The sequence below is a fragment of the Anastrepha obliqua genome, chromosome 5 (genome assembly GCF_027943255.1).
Source record: "Anastrepha obliqua isolate idAnaObli1 chromosome 5, idAnaObli1_1.0, whole genome shotgun sequence".
NCBI lineage: Eukaryota > Metazoa > Arthropoda > Insecta > Diptera > Tephritidae > Anastrepha > Anastrepha obliqua.
The window spans coordinates 4702342-4723673 of record NC_072896.1 but is presented as its reverse complement, the minus strand read 5'-3'; the positions used below and the strand labels follow the sequence as shown (position 1 = coordinate 4723673).

Genomic DNA, 21332 nt, shown 5'->3' with positions numbered 1-21332 from the left:
TGAATCAAATACAATTTTTTAGAAAATTATTGTCATTTCTCTTTATTATGATAATATTGGTATGAATCAATTACGTAGAAAAAAATATCGGCCAAATGGCCGCCGCGGCCTCGGCGGCACACCTCCATCCGATGGTCCAAATTTTCGATGACGCTGAGGCATAATTGAGGTTCTATGCCGTTAATGTGCCGAATTATCTCATCCTTTAGCTCTTGAATTGTTGCTGGCTTATCGACGTACACCTTTTCTTTCAAATAACCCCAAAGAAAGAAGTCCAACGGTGTCAAATTACATGATCTTGGCGGCCAATTGAAATCGCCGCGACGTGAGATTATTCGGCCATAAAATTTTTCGCGCAAAAGAGCCATTGTGTTGTTAGCTGTGTGACAAGTGGCACCGTCCTACTGAAACCACATATCGTCCACATCCATATCTTCCAATTCGGGCCATAAAAAGTTCGTTATCATCTCACAATAGCGAACACTATTCACAGTAACTGCCAGACCGGTCTTATTTTGGAAAAAATAACCCATAAACCGCACCAAACAGTCACTCTTTGTGGGTGCATTGGTTTTTCGGCAATCACTATTCGATTATCGTTCGCCCAAATGCGGCAATTCTGCTTATTGACGAATCCACTGAGGTGAAAATGTGCCTCATCACTGAAGATGATTTTCTTCCAAAATTGGTCATTCACTGTTGACATTTCCTGCCACCATTCTGACCATTGATTACGCGTTGCTCGATTGTGTATCTTTCCATGGTTAAAATTGAGTTAGTCTGAAATTGAAAAATGTCAAATGAAATGCAGAAAAAAACTTGACGTTTAGGTGTGGTTCACATTCAACATCGGCACTTGAAATTTAACCACCCTTTATTTTGTTTTGTCAAAAAGTCCTTGTGCAAAGGTTAGTTTTTATTTTTATTTAATTAAACCAAATGAAACATTAATTTCTTAATCCGCTAGACTAGGCAACATAATTGAATTCACATAAAACTATGGATAAGGGTGCGAATTTTATATAATACAGAGACCCCCTACCCGGGCATCGGCATCCCCCTGACAGTTGTTAAAGGGGAACTGCCCAAATTATTTCTCAGGAAAGCGCAGAAAAGATGAACCTGCATTTCTTCATGTGCTATGCATTTCGAAAACCTTTTGGCCCCAGCACAATATACAGAGGACTCAAAAAGTCCTTTGGACTCCTCGCCATTCAATTCCCAAACACGTCGCTGTGTTTACTGGTCACTGGACGATCGGCACACACGTGGAAAACCTAGGGTTACCATTTATCCCCCATTGCAGAAGCATTTTCTCTGTAATTCTCCGGGTTTGCCAGCTAGATGATTAAGATCACTAGGTGCTCTTAATTCTCATCAATCTTCTCCATTATATCAACAGCTCAGCCTGGTTGTAAATATCTGCCAGTTGGAGGTGTCATAATGGTATGAAAACGGCGTTTTAGTGCTACTGCCAGTCTTGGCACTTCAACTATTTCACCTACCTACCTACATAAGTATATACTATAGTTATAATATATATATGAATACATTTGACTATAACGATCTTCCAGCAAACGAAAAATATGCATTTTCATATCTCGTCGTGCAAAATGGGCTCAGCCACCAAGGGATTTTTTTAATTTCTCAGAATCGATATTGCATATGCGTCGTGTTTTCTGTAAGTACGATCTGTATATTAGTATGCGAATCGAGGTGTGTCTGGTTTGAATATGAAAATATATTAATATACTTAAAACATTTTGCAACTAATAATGTATACCTCTTCGTGAAACATCGAATCTGTAGTTGCTAAAAACGCCTACTGGTATGCTAATTAGTTATTTATTTATTGGGTTCGGAAATATTTATCATCACAATCAACTAGGAAGACTACTACATTTTTACATATAAATTCAAAATATGAGCAAATAGTTATTGAATCGTAAGCTTTAAACTAATTTGCGAAGTGGGTATGTTTCGACATCTGAAAAGCGATGACCTAAGTTATCATAGACCAACGCCAAAAAAATTAGCGTCACTCAAAGATTGAGAGAACAAGGTGATGCAAGAGAGACGCTCAATTTGTGCTGGAGAAATTTTAGCCAGCAAATTCATCCAGAAAGCCGCCACAAAAGCACATGATCTGAAAGCATTGAAGTTTTTGTAAACAATGAATTCATTTTTTGTCGAATTTTATATTTTGTGCATTTCTGCCCTTGCGGTAAATTTGCACTTTATAGTTAGAAACGCTAAAATGGGAAATTTAACAACAATAATTAAAGCGATAATTTTTTAAGTATATTTGTGGTAATTTTTTGAATAACACAAATATTTTTCACCAATCTCAGGTGATAAGTCTTCTTCCACCGGTTTTTGCAAGTGATGACAAATATTCCGTTTCTTAACTTTTCTGCCTCCACTCTTCGGGAAAGAAGTTTCACTTACGCACTTCATTGTGCCGGTGATGGTTAATTTTGTCATCAACAAAAACTCATCTTATTGCATTTTTATAATTATTATAATGCCAGTTTTGAAATTACTGCAGAAAGGTGCAAAGGGCCAGCGAGAATTGCATTGCTTAAAGGCCCTGACATCGTTAATTCGGTTTAGTTCTTATGATGAATTGGAGCTTGGCACCTTGTTTGTAATTCTCTAAATTTAACTAGTTACTGCCTCACGCGCCCCTAATATTCAAGGATGCTTATGAATGGCATATATATATATATATATATATACAATTGGCGCGTATTCCCTTTTTGGCTGTTTGGCCGAGCGCCTCCTCTGCCGTGCGTCTTGATGTTGTTCCACAAATGGAGGGGCCTACAGTTACAAGCCGACTCCGAACGGCAGATATTTTTTATGAGAAGCTTTTTCATGGCAGAAGTACAGTCGGAGGTTTGCCATTGCCTGCCAAAGGGCGACCGCTATTAGAAAAAACTTTTTCTTAATTTTGGTGTTTCACCGAGATTTGAACCTACGTTCTCCCTGAGTTCCGAATGGTAGTCACGCACCAACCCATTCGGCTACGGCGGCCACCGATAACAAATATCTAGTCTTCGGAAATTTTTTTGTCGGCAAACGCCTTCCACAAACAATGACAAATATCCGTGTACGCCGAATACCGTTCACCCCTAAGCCATCTACTCTCCGAAGTCGGCATAAAATCCCATTGTAGAAACAAATTAAGGTACACCCCGAAAATAGGAGAGGAAATTCCCACAAGGGGTCCTAAGATTGGTGGCATGTACCCTATTCATCAGAATTATTATTGGCTCGAGTCGTGGTAACATCCGTGTGTGTACCATATATATTATTTTATGGTACTTTGCCCGGTTCGGATCTTAAAGAAATTTGAAAATTAAATCCTGTCTCGAATGTTTTTGTCAACTGTAACAAAATACTTACACCTAACAGTTTCTTCTTTTTTATAATTCTTTTTTTTATTTTACAGAAACACCAAGAATGGCTAAAGCAACGCAATCAGCAAAAAAGCAATCGCCTGGCGGTAGCAGTTAATTATCCGAAATCCAACTATGAAATGGCCAATCTATGGCGCTATCCTAAGCAAAGTGCAGCGCCTGTAGAAAAGCCGAGTATAAACGAAGTTTATCCAGAAAACGAAGCTGTTGAAGCGACTGTTCAACCGTCAACAACAGCAATAGCCATAACACCAACTACCTCGACTTTGCTCTTGGCAACTACAGAAGCACTGGAAACAACACCAGTTAACACCGCAATACACACCGAGGAACAATCAGTATTATCGACTACGCCGACCGTAGCCTCAGCCATATTACCTTCTTCCGCAACACAGCGGACAACAACTGAGCCGGTGAAGTTGCCGCGTGGCTTTCAAGCGACGACATCTGAGCGAAGTGTGGGTGTTCCCAATGCGCCTATTATTAGTAGTGTAAGTTCCAGTGCGGCGAGTAGTAGCCGAAAAACACCTTTGATAGCAACAACAACTACAGAGTTACCAATTAGCAGCTCGATTAGCAGTTCTGATGTTGACAAAGCTTCAGATGTGTCGTCAAACGAAACAGGGTTTTCAACAACAAGGCGACCGCATGCGAGTCCACGTCAACGCGCCTATCCACGCTGGGGCAATTGGAGCAAGTGGAGTGAATGCTCGCGTAGTTGTGGCGGAGGTGTTCGCTTTCAGCAGCGCAAATGTATCAATCGGTGAGTTTCTAGAGAATAATTCGTAGTCCGAATGGCAAATTTTTTAGTAGTGCAGATATACAGATTTGAGGTTACTAAAACTCATTTATTGGAAAATCATAATTTAAAACAAGTAAGGAATATAAATATATACCCGCCCACATTTAAAAAAAATTTATGTTGTATTGGAATCGAAGAAAATATTGTAGCTTCAAACGGACGAACAGAAATTTTGTCTTAACATATTAAAAGTGGGTGTGGTTAAAGCATGAGTGAGGTAGGGAGCAATACGTGTACCAGATTTTGTGAGTTTTATTTAGTCGTTATCCAGATGCGCACTTGGTCGTCTCACGGTACATTTTTCAAATTTTTTTTTTGCGTCATATTTATTTAAAAAAATGAAAAATTAATTAAAAAAAATCGAAAAACTTTAATTTAAAATAATTTTAAGCTACTTTAAATTTAAATTTAGTGGCGTACGCGGATGACATAGTGCTTTTGGTATCAGGAATGTTTCCAACCATAATCATTGAGATTATGGAAGGAGCTCTGGTATTACTCAGTAATTGGGCCACAGACTGTGGTTTAAGTGTAAACCCGAGCCAAACTGAACTGATGCTATTCACTAAGAAAACCAAGATACCAAACTTTAATCCCCCAAAACTAAACGGCGTTAGTCTTACGTTAACCCAACAGGCAAACTACCGAGGTGTTATCTTAGATCCCAAACTCAGCTGGAGGAGCAACAGTACAGGATAAAGAAAGCGAATATAGCACTTTACACGTGTAAGAGAATGTGGGGTAAAAAATGGGGTCTCCAACCCAAACTATGCAATTGGCCCAACACAGCCATTGTAAGGCCAATACTAACATATGCGGCACTAGTCTGGTGGCCCGCAACATAAAAGAAATACAACCAAATCAAGCTGAACAAGTTACAAAGAACAGCGTGTATCTTAACAACAGGAGTGCTTAGTACCAGTCCTACAGAAGCGCTCAATGTACTAACTCATCTATTACCATTAGACCTACATATAAAAACAACCGTTACCTGCAGCGCGGTGAAACTGAGAGACATAGGAAGCTGGACAACAAGGTCGTACGGTCACAGCAAGATCCTCCTACAGGGACCCCCGCAGAGTCCCCGACTTTAACTTCAAGAAAGACTTTACGATACGTTTTCCACCGAGAGCCGAATGGAACAAAGGGAAGGTGATTGGAAGATACGACATTGAAATACAGGGTTGGCCATATTAAACTGACCCATGTGATTATTAAAAAAATATGGAAAAAGAAACATTTTTTTGTGTTTCATTGTGAAAAACATTTAATTTAGTTCAAGGAGATTCGTTTACATCACTTTTTGAATATGATATCGCGCAAGTGGTCGCCCTTAGCTCGTATAGCGTAATGTGCCCGTTTTTCGGCGTTTTCCATAGTTTTGGCCAGCGTCTCGGCCGATATGGCGGCTATTTCCCGTCGGATATTGGCCTTAAGTGCGCCTAGTGTCTTTGGATTGTTGACGTAAACCTTAGATTTCAAATAGCCCCAAAGAAAAAAGTCCGGTGGCGTCAAATCCGGTGATCGTGGCGGCCAGTCAAAATCGCCGCTTTTTGATATCAAACGGCCAGGGAACAAAGTCTTCAATAAGTTGACGGTGGCTCGTGCTGTGTGTGGTGGTGCGCCATCTTGCTGAAACCAGAAGTGCTCCATACCATTTTCACGAACAATCGGCATCACAAAATCGGTTATCATGGCCCGATAACGCTCTTGATTGACGGTCAATGGTTGGTGTTGACCATTTTCAAAGAAGAACGGCCCAATGACCATATCAGACTGTAACTTTTTGGTCGTGAAGAGGTACCTCTTCAATAATTTGAGGGTTTTCAGTGGCGTAGAAACGGCAATTTTGCTTATTTACGGTTCCGTTCAAGGAGAAATGGGCCTCATCACTCATAATGATTTGATGCCAAAAATCCTCATCAGTTTGGGCCATTCGGACGACAAAATTGGCATATTCCAAGCGACGAGGCTTGTCGGCCGGCAACAGTTGTTGATTTAGTTGTATTTTGTACGGGAATATCCCCAAATCCAAACGAATGATACGTCGTAGAGTGGTCCGAGGAATGTCCAACTGAGCAGAACGACGATTACCTGACGTTCGCGGCGATGACTCGATACTGGCTCGTACGGCCGCGATATTTTCGTTACATCGTCTTGGCCGCTTTTTATTTGGACGTCGGGTATTAGCCACAGTGCCGGAAGACAAAAATCTTTTGTGCATTTGCTTGATTGCGTTCTTTGACGGCGCACTTTTCACTTTATTTTTTTTTCTCCACGCACGTTGCGTTTTTACAATCGAGAAGGAATTTTGAATGTACAGCTGAACAATTTCAGCGCGTTCTATTGGGGTGTACTGTTTCATGGTATAAATCTCCTTCGACTGACGCTTCCAACGCGGTATGTCATTAGCTGATCTGAAATTACAGTAAAAAGTTATAGGGTTACTCAATGGGTCAGTTTAATATGGCCAACCCTGTATATACTGACGGTTCTAAGATGAACTGTGGTGTGGGAGCTGGCTTCCATTCGGAGCCACTCAACCTATCTCAGTCAATTCGACTTCCTGACTATGCCAGCGTGTTCCAGGCAGAATTCTTAGCGATCAGAGAAGCATGCAAATCACTAAAGGTCTGCAAGGAAGTTGGTGCAAGAGTAGCTATCTTGTCAGACAGTCAAGCAGCTATAAAGGCCTTAGACTCCAACTCCATTTCGTACAAACTAGTCTTACAGTATAGAGAGTAGCTTGAATTGCTTAGTCATTGGCTTGAAATCACTCTGATATGAGTTCCTGGTCATGGGAACCTAAGGGGTAATGAGAAAGCGGATGAGCTAGCAAGAAAAGGTTTGACACTAGACATAGCAGAGGCGGTGGCAGTCTCCACCCCACTCAACACATTAAAATCATCCATTGCTTGACACTATCATGATTTAGCCGAAATAAGATGGAAGCAATTAACTACATGTATTACAACAAAAAACACATGGCCGTCATACAAAATCAAAAGGTCGAATCACCTGTTAGGATGTTCTCAGCCAAACATCTCACGCATCACTGGAACCCTTACAGGTCATTGGAAAGTAGGGGAGCAAGCAGCCAAACGCAACCTCCCCTTCAATCCCATCTGCAGAAAGTCTTTTCCACTACTTATGTGAATGTCCAGGGCTAGCTAGCGCACGACTCCGCTCTTTCGGTAAGCCTTTCTTGCAGCAAATTAATGAGATCTCAGACATCGAGATAAAGAATTTGTTGCTATACTTGGACCTCACTAAATGCATCTGACTTAGATCAAAGAAAACATCATCACACGAGGGCAGTGGTAGTAAAACGGTGCTGTCCACTAATTGGAATTATTTCAGTGGAAATACTCAACCACTTCAACAACAACAACTTTAAATTTCCACTTCATTATTTTCCTAAAATTAATGGGCTACAAATTTTCATGCTAAATTTTTTCTATAAATTTTGAAAAAGGCTAAGCATTTTGGTGAACATTTTTTTTAATTTTTACAATTTTTGTAGAAAGTTTGAAATTTGGATTAATATGGTTTTTGTAAGACAGTGAGCAATGTGTTTATACAAAAAATACACAATACAAATACAAACATAAAAAAAAATTGCCAAAACTGGTCAAAATGTTGCGGTGGTATAGTTTTTTCGCGGGCTATAGGTCAGAAACTGTTTCCATAAATTGCTTCCCACCCTAATATGTATGTATATATGTACTTGTATATATACTAAGTGTTTAATTAGCTGTTTTTATTTATTTTCGTTCCTTATTCATTTTTCCAATGAAAACCTTCAATAGCTAATTTTTGTTTACTTATTTAATTTAATTGAATTTTAAACGAAGATTTTGCGGTTGGAGCGCTATTATTTGAATTTTAAATTAACTGGGTGATATCCCACCCGGTTAGTTAATTGGCACACTTTGATAAACAGATGTGTGTATGTATGTATATATACATTCGTATGTAAATTCAAAAAAGTGCCATTCAGCGTTAGCTAAATACCTATAAATTTCTTTGTTAGTCATTATTAACTCTGATGACGCGTATATTTTTTTATTGTTCTGCCACCACAAACTGACCGCAAAGCCCGCAGTGACAAAAAGTCGGCAAGCGCATGGCGGGCGGAGGTGCTCTGTTGTTGGCGGTTTGCCGTTTCGAAAAAAAGAACGGCGTCTTGCAGTCGTGAATGTGCAGATAGACTTTCATATTGATTGAAAATCGCCTAAAGCTGACAATGGTTACTCTTAGAAATAGAATAGTTTATTGGCTTTCACGCGATATTTGTGATTTTTTTATTTGGTTTGTCTTGCTTTTTTCATCACAAATATATGTGCATATGTATAAAGGCGAGAGACATTTGATGTGGAAAAAATTGGTATTATAAATGCTAATCGATTGGTCAACAATCATACAAAATTATGTGTTAATTTGTTTTCAGAGAGCGTCAGTGTCGGCAAAGTGATCTACCTGGTACCGACTACACATTTTTAGGCGCATATATATTATACGTATGTACGAATGTGTGAGATATGTGTGATATGCATCAAAAAACATGAAAGTGCGAAATGTAAAAGTACACTTGAAAATTTAAGTGCCTATAATTAAGTTACTCAACTGTTTCGTTCATTTTTATAAAAACTACTAATCTGTAACACACCTATACGTACTTGCACACAATCACAGTGGAATCACAATAAGGCATGATTAATGCCGCTGCACAATTACTCATTGTGTGGGTAATAAACTTAAATTGAATTAAATACCTATTAAATTGTTCATTAGTTAGCTCCACAAATGTTTTTCCTGGTTTTATGTAAGCTATAAATAATTGAGTCGATCAATGAATACTTACAGAAGGAATGAAGCAGCAATATTTTCGATGTGATTTATTATATTTAACCCCTCTAAAAATCCAGATTTCTTTAGCTCTTCGAAACATGCTTTAACCAGCAACAACTTGCTCTTTTGGGCCGAATAGCTCTCTCAGACAATGCAGTCATATTGGGGAACAATAACATGCCTCAGAGAGTCTGGTCGTGTGAGCATAGAATGGTGGGTTACGCATATAATCAACTCCGTATATAAGTATATGCAAGGATGATATCGTCCCCTTAGTATAACAATAGCCTATGTGCTCATAGGCTATTATTTTTTTTTTAATTTTTGGATTCTCCATCGTCGATTTTATATGTGGTAAAAATTTTGTCAAATTCTAGTTCCACAAAGTGGGTCAAAACGTCAGTCAAAAAATAATAAATATTTACAGACATAACGAGATTTGAGTGAGAGCTACTTTCGACAAAAAGTTTGAAATTCATTTTCTCAAAACATCAAAAAATTGATAGGCTATTTTAATACTAAGGGGACGATATATACCAGGCTTGCCCGTTAGGTATAGTAAAAAAATTTTTTTGAGGGGAACTTTGGATTCTACGTCATTCGTTTTGTGTTTCACAAAATTTAGCTTTATCTTAGTGAAACACAAAACGAATGACGTCGGCATATCTGACAAATTCACTCAGAGTCGAATAACGGTCTGATAAGTAGTACACCTCTAAAAATCTTTTCACCATGAAGTATATGCGCTAGTGTTATTTTGCTGTGAAGCGGTTCTTTTCGTAGCATTGTTGCAAGTATTTACCAGATGTATACCTGCAAAACTGGAAAACACTCAAAAATAGCGTCAGCTACAAATACAATTGTGCAATTGTGCAGAAACCACATATTTTATGATTCTGACCCCTGTTAAAAAAATATGACTAGCAACATTACCGATTTCTGTTTTTGCACTTTTCCTGTACTAATTATCTGGAAGCTTCTTGAATCAGGTGAAACCTTTATAACTTATAACTAACAACTACCACGCCCCAGAAGCGGTATGACTCTACAAAGCCACCAAAATATGAAAAATAATAATAATAATTGAAAAGCAATATATATATAAAAAAACCAAATAATGAGAATAAAAAAACAGGCAAAAAAAATTTAATTTTCCTTAATCACAAAGCCCTACTAAACTGAGAAAGGCTGGTCAAGCAAGGCGTTCAAGGCGTTTAGTTGGGAAGGTTGACTGTTCCATGCAGCTTATTTGCCAAACTTGGCTGCATCTGATAACAATTTGCATCACTTTTTAGATCAGATTTTCATTTCAATAAAAAATATACAAATATTTGGGTTGAAAAAACGGAAAAATTTTGGACAAGATCTTTAAACATTTAATATTTTTATGGAAATTGCTTTTTTACATTACTAGCACCTCTTGTGTTGCCTAATGTGTTGTGTTGCCACTCTTCATTTTTTCTCCTTTTGCGAAAAAATTTAATGGAAATTATTTCCTTTTCTGCTCAACTGTCTTCGTCTTTATGAGCATTTTAACCAAGAAAAATCCACTACCTGGCCAATGGATTGGTCTCTCGCATATTCATTTTCCGCTAGATGCCGTTAGTGAGCGAAATCTTACTATGTAGACATTGCATCGCCTCAAACTGTACGGCGATTGAGAGGTGACATTAGCTTAAAACAAACTGTGTTTGAAAAAACCAGTTGTGTGTTAGGTGAACAAATGAGTTGAAAAGTGGGAGCAAAGAAATGTGAAATGTGAAGCCAATAACGTATCGAATGCAGCAGTAAATTGGTGGCTGCAATGGATATCTTGCGATAGAGTGAACGTTGAAGCTGAGGCTCAATATCGAAACCGTTGATGAAATAATGGAAATTGAGTCGGACCAACAAATGCGCACTTATTCAATTGTTTAACATAACATAAGTCGTATGTGAAAGCGCGACGCAAAATAACCTTTTGGGCAGAAGTGGCGCCGAATATATATTACTTTGCTCAAATGTAACGAAGTCGAGCGGTGTGCCAATCCGAATGATTGTCTAGCCCAGATTATCGTTCATAAAAATTTGCAGTGCAGTTATTTATATATTTATTCATTCTTAGAGGAGAATCATCCACTGTGAGCTGCTCTAAGCACGAAAAACACTCAACTCGGCCTCTACTGTTAGCAACTTATCACATTGAAGTAGGGTAGGAAAAGTACATCGAGACAACCTCAGATGTTCTCAGGCCTTAGATGGGCGGTTCTGTCCTTCCTTTTTCCTATACTTTGGACCTGGTACCAAGCAGTTATAACATTTTCAGGTATTTACCAAACTTTCGTAATGGTCCACCGTCGTTTACAAGAGAGTCTGGAGAAATTAGCTGGTATCTGCCGTACTAAGCAAGATAACTACATTATCCCCCAAGTGGAGATCTTTTCTAAGGATGCTTAGGTAAGGGTTTGGAAGGGTGCTTAGGTAAGGTTTAACATTCAGATATAAAAGGTATTATGATGCAAATTAGTTAAATCAGAAATGTAAAGAGATTGCGCGCGTTACTGATGTCATCGATTCAACTTAGTGAGACCCCCTGCTGGGTTCTCGCATCTATTTACATTGAAATCGAATGCATTAGCTGATGAGACGGTCAGATGTAGTGCAAAAACGCAACTCAGTGAAGCAGAAACCGACCCGCAACCAACTTTTTATGATTGGCTAAACATTTGAGAATAACCGTAACAAATGACCTACGAACCAAGTAAACGCAGTGATAAGGTTGTAAAGAGGCTATAGTCAATGTAGGACTAATGTGGTTATCATTTATTATGGGTGATGTTGTTCAGTTAGAGAATATCACTTCTGATTGACTCAGCACTTCTTATGCCCAGATCTATGGTTGGATTTGAAGCGACTCAAATATTTGACAGAGGAATGGAAGTAAAAAAAATGCACTCTCCGATTTCATCTAGTGACGAGAAGTAGTAAGAAGACAGAACCTGGAACGCGCGTAGGAACCCAGTTAGAGTATTTTGACGTTTTCAAGCACTCACGTAGGGACTACTATTCTACTAGACTGGTGCTGAACGCTGGACGCTGAAATGTGTTCAGGTGCTGATGGTGGATGCAGCCATAAATGCCTGGCGAATCAACATTTGTTTCAGGTAGAATGACGCCATAAATATTGGTTCGCTTTCACCCATGAAAAATTCATATAACGCAAAGTTGTTAAATAAGGGTTTTGTTCGCGCATTTGATCCCGTTGTTTTGTTGGTATGATCGATGACACTGCAGTTTTCACTTGTACTTGGTTATTCTGATTTCCTTGCCATTATCGATTTTATACAGTGTAGCCGAGGGAATTTTAATGATTCAGTATAAACTGTGAACACGAAAACGCGCTTACAAGTAGACAAAAGTGATGATCATCGCAACAAAGTACTGCAACAAAAACAATATCGGACGCTTTGTGAAACCCCCGAAAACTTACAGCTATAGAAGTTATGACCAATATAAATATGTAAATTAACCGCAAAAGAAATAAACAGAGAACAAACAATAAAACAAGAGCATTTACGGTCAAGTTGCCGCAAAGAAAAAAAGAGTTCGACAGAACAAACAGAGTTTTTTGTTTGTGTTTTGGTTTGTAATTTCTCAGTAGCGAAAAAACGTAAATATAAAAGTTACGCTTATAGCCGACGGCACTATTCTGCCATAGGTATAAATAGAAGCGGCGGCTGCGCATTCGATTGTGAGTCTCAGTTGAGCCGGTCAAGTGTGTGGACGTATTTTGTGTTTATATAAAAAATGGCGAAATTTTTCATTGCTGCATTTCTCTTTGTTGCGGCGTGCGCGCAGGTGAGTAAAGATATTAAATTTTGTGCTTTTGATGGATTGATAATAACAAAATATCTCTCTGTTTTCTTCAAATAGTTGTCTTTCGCTGCTACCATAGCCGAATCAATCGACGGCGATCTGCGTGAAAATTTGAGTGCTTACAACAAGATCCTTCCCAATGTTGATGCTGCATACAAAGCCGATTTGGAGAAATTGATCGGCCAGACCGAGGCTGCGCTTAAGGAGACCGACCACAAGGAAAAAACCAAGATTTTGGATGGCCTGCACGGCACTTTCCCCGAAGATTTCAATAAATATTTAAGCAAGAAATTGCAGGAACTGAACATTGATGCTGAAGTAGAGCGCTCGCTCGAATTCTACAAGGCTCTGTTGGAAAAGGCTGAATCTAATGATTTCAAGCCAGATATTGAAAAGGCCATTGAAACCTTGAACGCCATCACGAAGGAGGCTGATGCTGCTAAGAAGGTCGAAAGTTACTCACAATTTACAAAGGACCTCAGCGCCAGTTTCCAGGAGTTCTTGAAGAAGCAAAATTTGCCTCAGATCGAAAAGGGTTTGAGCGGTGCCATCAAATTCTTCGATGGCTTGCTAGCCGAGTCTAATGTGCAATACAAGGAGGAGATCGCCGCTTTGAAGACACAGGCTGAAGCAGGTTTGGCTGCCGCCACCTTGGAAGAGAAGCAAAAGGCTTACTACGAAATCACCAACCCCGCCAACAAGGAGCTCTTCAACTACTTGAAGGAGAAGTACGTTGAGAAGCATTAAATGGCTGTGTGAGTTATGAGTTTTGTAAGCAATGATTATTTGTAAGTATAAATGTACTCATAAATGTAGTTTATTGCAATGTTGTTGAATGTGCGACCAATAAACGGACTAATGCATTGGCGTTCGTGTGAAAATAAAAATAGCGAAAAAATTGAATTTATTGGTTTTCTAAATGATTTTTTTTCGAAGCTTTTTTGCAATACTTAGGTAAATATATATCATAAAAGGCGGCATCGTTTAACCCTCGAGTTACTACTAAGAAAATTTTTTTTTGTTACTTTTATATGCACGTAAGTAGTAGCTACTTAAGTGTTGGGACATGGCAACAACACAGTAAATTTGAAATCTGACATTGTCATCGTAAGGCTTGACACTTTTAATCGCAATCGCTGTCAGTTCATTTTTTCATACGAGTGCAATTTGTGCTTTTTACAGGTACTTGGAATAATCAGCTTGATAAAAAAAAAAAAAAATTAAATGAAATTAAATCGTGAACATTTTCGACGCGTATTGAAGCAATAACACAATGCCTCTCAATGTGATTCGGATTTAATGATGAAGTCACTTATTTCGCTAGTTTTACCAACTCAATTGCGGTCTTACTTTCCGAATTTCATGAAGCTCGTCGAAAACCAGTTGTTGTGCCTGAACGAATCGAAGCTCTGCGTCAATCTGAGTTGTAATATCGGCTTCACACATATAGTGCCTTCTGAGATTGAGACATGCTTGGGCATGAGTTCCTCTTCCGTTCAATATTGCACGAACAGTTGGTTGACAAAAATAATCTTTTGCGTTGGTTACCGCATATTTTTCTAATCGCTAAAAAAATACTTGTATTGATTAGTGCAAAAAATGTTGAAAATTGTTCCAAACGCAGGAAAAAGAGCATTGGTCTTCATTTAGCATAAACATTTAAACCATTAGCGGCTAGAAATATTTATTTTTACTTGCCAATCGCGAAACTTCAGTAACAGCCCTCGTGTAGTTTTTATCGGTAAATATTAATTTGCAAATTTGTTTGTGTTTTAGTTCGTGGTTATTGTGGTTTTCTCTCAATATGGAAATATTTTTTTCTTACTAATCTCAAAACATAAATTGCAGCACTCGTATAGTTTTCATTGGCAGATTTTTTTGTATGTTTTTGTCGTGGTGGTTGCTTTTTTTTTTCAATGTGTAAATATTTTTTTACTGCAAATCTCAAAACTTAAGTTGCAACCCTCGCATAGGTTTTATTGGCAATTTTTTTTGTGTTTAGTATCGTGGTTGTTGTGTTTTTCTTTCAATAATAAAAAAAAATGTTTTCTTGCCAATCTCAAAACTTAAGTAACAGCCCTCGTATAATTTTTATTGGCAAACATTAGTTTGCACAGTATTTTTGGTGTTTTGTGCCGTGGTTGTTGTATTTGTCCTTCGGCAAGTAAATATTTTCTTTGATTGCCAATCTCAAAACTTAAGTTACAACCCTCGTATAGTTGTTATTGACAGATTTTTTTGTGTTTTGTTTTGTGGTAGTTGTGTTTTTCTTGAAATATGTAAAAATTTTGTTAACTTTTCAAGCTCAAAACTTAACTAGCAACCCTCGTACAGTTTTTATTGGCAAATGTATTCCGAAAATCTGGAAATTTTCTTTAGTTTTCAGCTCTCCGACGATTGCAGTGTCTTTAGTCTGAACTGACGCCAATAATTGAGGTCGTGACACTGGTATAATGTGTTGCGATACTGGAGATGATATCTACATTTGCATTGATAACCAGGCGGCGATAATATCCTTCACAAAACAGTCAAAAATCCTCAAGTTAGCCATGATATGCCGCGCATCTCTTAATGGCATGGCTGTGCCATTTTGCTCAAATGTATCATGGGTTCCTAGTCATTATGACATCGAAGGGAATTGTAGCGCCCGCGCACTAGTGAGACTCGGAACCAAGTTGACTGACGTGCACACAGACAATGACATAGGCATACCCCTACAAACATGAAAGCTACTTATTTTTGAGAAATTCTTAATAAAAGCAAATGAAACATGGCGTAAGAAACCCACTTGCAGAATAGCCCGAAAATTGTGACCGATGCTCAATGTTAAACGCACAGCATCTTTGCTAAGCCAAAATAAGCACAGCCGTAGCACATTGATTTCTGTTATAAAGGGGCACTGCCGTAAATGCAGACACGCTCAGAGGCTAGGCGTGCAGACATATTACTTCTGCAGAAGTTGTATAAACAAAGAAGACGATCTTGCGCCTTTTGCGCCGCTGTGCTGCTGCTGTGTAAATAATTTCTTTATGAATTCGAAGATCTCAGATCGGGTCTTCTAAAAATTTTTAAAAGTTCATATTAGATTTGTTTCCCTGGGTAGATCGGGGGCGCTCGAGGGAACTTCTAAGACTAACAAAGCCGCAGCTCTCGAACTTGATATGTATCCTTACGGGATAGTGCCCGTTATGTGTCCAAACTTCAAGTCTTTTCGGTAAAAACTGTCTGGAGGACAAGGTGAAATCATCTCAGAACCTTTTTCTCAGCTGCTCGGCATCACAACGGACGAATTTTGTGTATTTGTCCAAGTGGGCCTCTCGCAAGAGTAGCCATTTATTCTAACCTCAGCTAACATTGGATTTAGGGAGCTCCCCATGTGGTATCGCGATGGGCTAAGAGCCTGAGTGGACAGCCAACATAACCCAACCTCATCTTGCATTCAAAACATAGAAATATGCATGTAAGTTCATATGAATACAGCAGTTCTAAGTAAAACGTAACAAGCCTAAGCAAAATGGCATTCCATTTCCATTTCTTTAAACAATCATATCTTCTGAGGACTTTGAGATTCTATCTATGAAAATAACCTATTTGAATGGTAAAATTTTAATCCTTTTAATCAATCCAGTTTAATCAAAAAAATTGTGGGCATATGAAACGAAATTTCAAATATAATATTAAAAAGTAGAGCCTTTTAAACAAAAATTTTGTGAGAAAAATTATTAAGGTAATCAAACTAAAATACTGTCTGACTCATAACCCTTTCACTGATACCCCATTTCTGCAAATCGGATGAGAAAATTTTGACTTACATAAGGTTGTATAAGAAATACCTGTTGTTAGAGACTTTTTTGTTTTGCGCCACCTAATTTCATAATAAATCTATTAAGTCCAATCCATTGATGCTTTAAGCAGAAACATATATTCCTTACTTTATATCAATCTGTTCATGAAATCCAAGATCTAGGTATGATCCTTGACTTCCATTTTTCATTCAATAGTCACATTAACTTTGTTGTAGCCGATAGTCCGGGTAGCTAGTGCGTTTACATTAGATTAATCTATAATTTGAATCATGTTTTAATAAATAATAATAATAACTTTGTTGTATCCACTTTTTACTTCATTTTAGGTCTTATACGGCGTAATAGCTCGAGTTCTCGGATCCTTATACTCTCAAGTGACTTTCCACTTCCTTTGTTCGCTCTATATTATATTATAAATATTATATTTACTATATCTGAGGGCCTTGCCACCAATTTGCGATTGAGAGAGCTGAATTGCGTTCGTTAATTATGCTCTCAGGTCGTTAAAATTCTCCTCTTCCTATAATTGCCATTTGATATTAATTAGCTTTAAGTCTCCAGAGAGTAGAAAGTCTATACTCTCATTGTATTTTGCTTTTAGTGTAATTAAAAGAGAAGCGGTTTGTTCATCCCGCTTGCGGAGCATTCACTTTCATATCTCCACTAGATCTCTACCCGACCACTTACTCATTTCATCTCAAATTTCTTAACACAAATTATGCGCGTAATGCTGCTATTGCCGGCGGACTAAGAGAATTCAATGAGATTTCGCTTGACTTTCAGTGCCCAAGAATGAATTTTATGAATTTTAAAACTCTTTTTTTCTAATTTTTTTTAACTATCATTAGTAATTTAAGCTCATACTAACGCTAAGTGGTCTGTAAAAACTATAATAATGTTTCAGACTTGAAATAAATGAAAATAATATATACTGTGCCATATTTGTATATATATTTATTGATGGTCATCGCAAGAGATATAAGAAAAATATACTCACATGAAAACAATTTGGATGCTTTTGCCTTGCAGGAATTTTCGTTATGAGCGTTCATTACCATTACATTACTGACCTTTGTTCTCATAATGAATTCATGGCATTTACTTAAATATAAATATAAAATAAAAAGACTTACAAAAAGAAGTGCTCTACTGCTTAGACTTTGTACGGTTTGCTATTGAACTGTAGAATATAGGCTTTGGACAAATATTTGTAGTACTATTTTTCTGATAAAGCCATTAAATATTTTCTTACATAATTATTTGTTTGTGTTTTGTATTTGCTGCTAGTGAAAGCGTGCGTTTATTGCGTGCGACTGATAGTGCATTTTTAAGTATTTTTTGCAAATTGACTAATTAGATATAATTTGAAAATAGGAGTGTGATGCGCGCGGCAGTTTTTATGCACCGTAAGGAAATAATGTGAATGGAGTTGTTGCTTTAGTAATCAAATAAAATCTCAAATAGTTTTGGCAGTGCACAAATCAAAGAAAGTATTTTTGAAATAAAATATGAATAGAATTTATTAATGAATGACAGAGCTTTTAGATAAAATCTTGTTTATCACTGAATAAAATTTACTACGAACTTTATTGTTGAGTTCTTTGCACTGCCCTGCAATCACAGGCCCTATCCAGGGCCCAGGGTGACTACCTTCCAATAAGGTTTTTTTGACACATCACGCGTGACTGCTGTCAAACTAAATACATACTTTTTTGCAGCATTCATTGACATTTCACCATGGAAAACGTACGCATTACGGTGCAGTTGCGTCCAACGCTTGAAAGAGATCATCTTTAAATAATAAATGTCATGAATGGTTTTAACTAAATTTATAAAGATTATCCAATCACTTTGAATTTTCGTGGTTTTATTTCAATTTAAAACCCGATTCCTCTAAATTGATGACCCTTTATTTTCCGAAATCTGACCCCGGTCGCCGTAGCCTAATTTGTTGGTACGTGACCCAGGAGCGCGCATGAAACTCCAAATCATGGAAAAAGTGGCCCCTCGGCAGGCAACGGCAAACCTCCGAGTGTATTTCTGCTATGAAAACACTCCTCATTCGGAGTCGGCCTTAAAACTGGAGGTCTCTCGATTTGCTGGAGTAATAAAACATTCGATAGATTCGCAAACCTTAGCTAACAATTTCTTCTTTCATGTCTCGATCTACGTTGTTTCAAAAAAGTGAAAAAAGGTTAAAATATATGTCCGAGCGAAGTAAATGGTTACACATAGACACTAAATTTTCACGAGAAATATTTTTGTTGAACATTTTAGTCCGCTAGCTCCCACCTTAAAGGGTCGTTAGGCCACTTAATTAAAGAAACTCCACAAAAAAAAGTCGTTAGAAGCCTAAAATGTTTTAGAAAATTTTACGTGAGGCCTTCTAAAGCTTCAACGTCTCCAACATGCCAAGAAAATTTCTACCCATGCAAATGAATACTTCTTTCAACCCCTTCTAAAGGAAAAATTCTCGTTGTATATACCTATGAAACCATTTGATTGAACAATAAGCGAATGTGGACTATGAAAATATGCCTAGTGAATAGGTATACTTTCAGAAAATATTAATAAAGTCTGGGCTGGTTTGAGCTGCCACAAAGATTTGTCGCAAAGTGCTACATTTTTTAACGCTTTGCGACGCGCCGTAACCTTTCAGAAATACTCACTCAGGTATTGCGCATTGCTCATCTGTCCGATTAGAAGTCTTATAAAACGTTTGCTTCTTAAAATTTTTACTAGTTTTGTCATTTTTTTATTTTGAAAGCTCATTATCTTTTATAAAAGTATAGCACATTGCCTAACAAAAAATTTTAAAAATATTTGAAAATATTTGCCAAAAATACAAAATTTTAGAAAAAATTTTAGTTCGCAGATTTATAGGCCATTAGTGTATCGAGGCGTATGTTTGAGGTGATGCAAAATTATGGCAGTCAATGTGTTAAAATTGTTAGTGCAATATTTTATATTCCTCTAATAAATAATAATAATAATATAGTTGATTTTTGATAATTTTTTTCTCTGATGCTCTTGGGTATTTTCTCCATATAACGAATGTACGAAACTTTTTTATATTGAAGAAAAAACCGAACACCGACAGCAAAAAAAAAATTACCAAAAATCAGCGCGAATTGTGAGCCAATTGAAACTTGCATATTTTGTACCAAAAATTCAAAGAGCTAAAAAACTGGGTACCCAAATTTTTTCTAAAAATGCTGAATAAAAATGTTATTTTATTTATTTGAATGACATCTGAAATGAAAAATTAACGAAAAATAGTCAAAACTGGCCAAAATGTTGAAGTTCTATAGTTTTTCTGCTGGCCATATAAAGAAATTGTGAAACAATATTCACTCTTCATAAACATACAGCCGAGTTTGTACTATAAATTCCTTACCTGGCATAACAAACCTGACCTCTACTCGAGTAAAGCTTCCCTTCTCCTTTTGAGACTGATGCAAGTTTGTCGACAGAAAGCAAACTCTTATCATGAGAAAGATAAGAATTTTTCGGTCAAATATGATTGAATTCAGTATTTACATTTGTACGAGGTGTGGCTATTAAATAGCGAAACTGATACAGCTTATGCCAGCTTCAGCATACAGCGCCGCTTTAACTCCAGAAATCACTATGAGAAACTTCCATTTTTCGAAAAAGTACCGGAAGTTTGTTTATTCCAGCTTCTTAAAGGCGCGTGTCGCGTCCTTTTCACTGCTTGGACGCACTCAATTCTTATTCTTTTATACGATGATTTGATCTTAGGAAATATATAGAACTCCCTTTATGCAAAATCCGGCTAACAAAGCGGATGGTATAACATTGAAATGCTATACTTTGGTAGAAACGATGGGTCCTCATCAAACCCATGAAATGTTCTTTAACAATTCAGGAATGTTTTTCGTTATAATTTCGAGGAGTTTAAGCAGAACGTAAAGGTGCTAATGCTGACCAATAATTTGAATTTCGGTGCAGCTATCAGATCGAGCCACATTACCAAGTTTTTCGATATACTCGTACCCTATGATTAAAAAGTACTGGGAAGGTGATGTTGACTGTTTTCTTTGATTGCCAAGGGGTAGTGCCCCATGAGTACCTTCCATCGGACCAGACAGTCAAGAAAGAATATTAATTATCCGTTTTGAAGCGTATGAGAGATGTTGTATATATTGTAAATGTAAGTAAACAATTCTTGAATTTTGCATGATGATAACGCGCCAACGCACCGAGTCCAAATTGTGCTGGATTATTTGACCAAACACCAAGTAAATACTACCGTACAAGCACCGTATTCACCTGATATGGTCCCCTGCGACTTCTTTTTGTTTCCCAAGTTGAAGTTGCCACTTCGTGGAAGGTGATTTCAGTCGATAGAGGAGATCAAAGAGAATGCGACGAAGGCGCTGAAGGCCATTCCTTCGCCGGCCTACCAAGGGTGCTTGGAGGACTGGGTTAAACGTTGGCACATGTGTGTTGCTTTAGACTGGTCATATTTTGAAGGAGATAAAATAGATTTGGCTGAAATTTAACACTACTTTGTTTTATTTAAACATTCCCGGTACTTTCTGATCATAGGGTAGGCATTCGTTTTTGAAGTGC

General features: G+C 37.6%; 2 protein-coding genes across 2 annotated transcripts in view; both read left to right on the top strand.

Annotated features, from left to right (window-relative positions):
• The window catches only part of LOC129246887 (thrombospondin type-1 domain-containing protein 4), a 160300-nt gene that overhangs the window by 37518 nt on the left and 101450 nt on the right, over positions 1-21332 (top strand). The window contains exon 3 of the mRNA XM_054885598.1: positions 3455-4185. Coding sequence (XP_054741573.1) covers positions 3455-4185 — 731 coding nt within the window. The remainder of the gene's footprint in view (positions 1-3454; positions 4186-21332) is intronic.
• On the top strand, positions 12794-13833 carry LOC129246889 (uncharacterized). The gene is made up of 2 exons (XM_054885602.1): positions 12794-12912; positions 12988-13833. Exons 1-2 carry the CDS (start codon positions 12862-12864, stop codon positions 13675-13677), a joined length of 741 nt encoding a protein of 246 aa, XP_054741577.1. The 5' UTR covers positions 12794-12861; the 3' UTR covers positions 13678-13833.

Coding starts and splice junctions, on each gene's coding strand:
- LOC129246889 (XM_054885602.1), top strand. CDS start 12,862: ATGGCGAAATTTTTCATTGCTGCATTTCTCTTTGTTGCGGCGTGCGCG. Junction 12,913..12,987: donor TTGTTGCGGCGTGCGCGCAG/GTGAGTAAAGAT, acceptor TTCTTCAAATAG/TTGTCTTTCGCTGCTACCAT.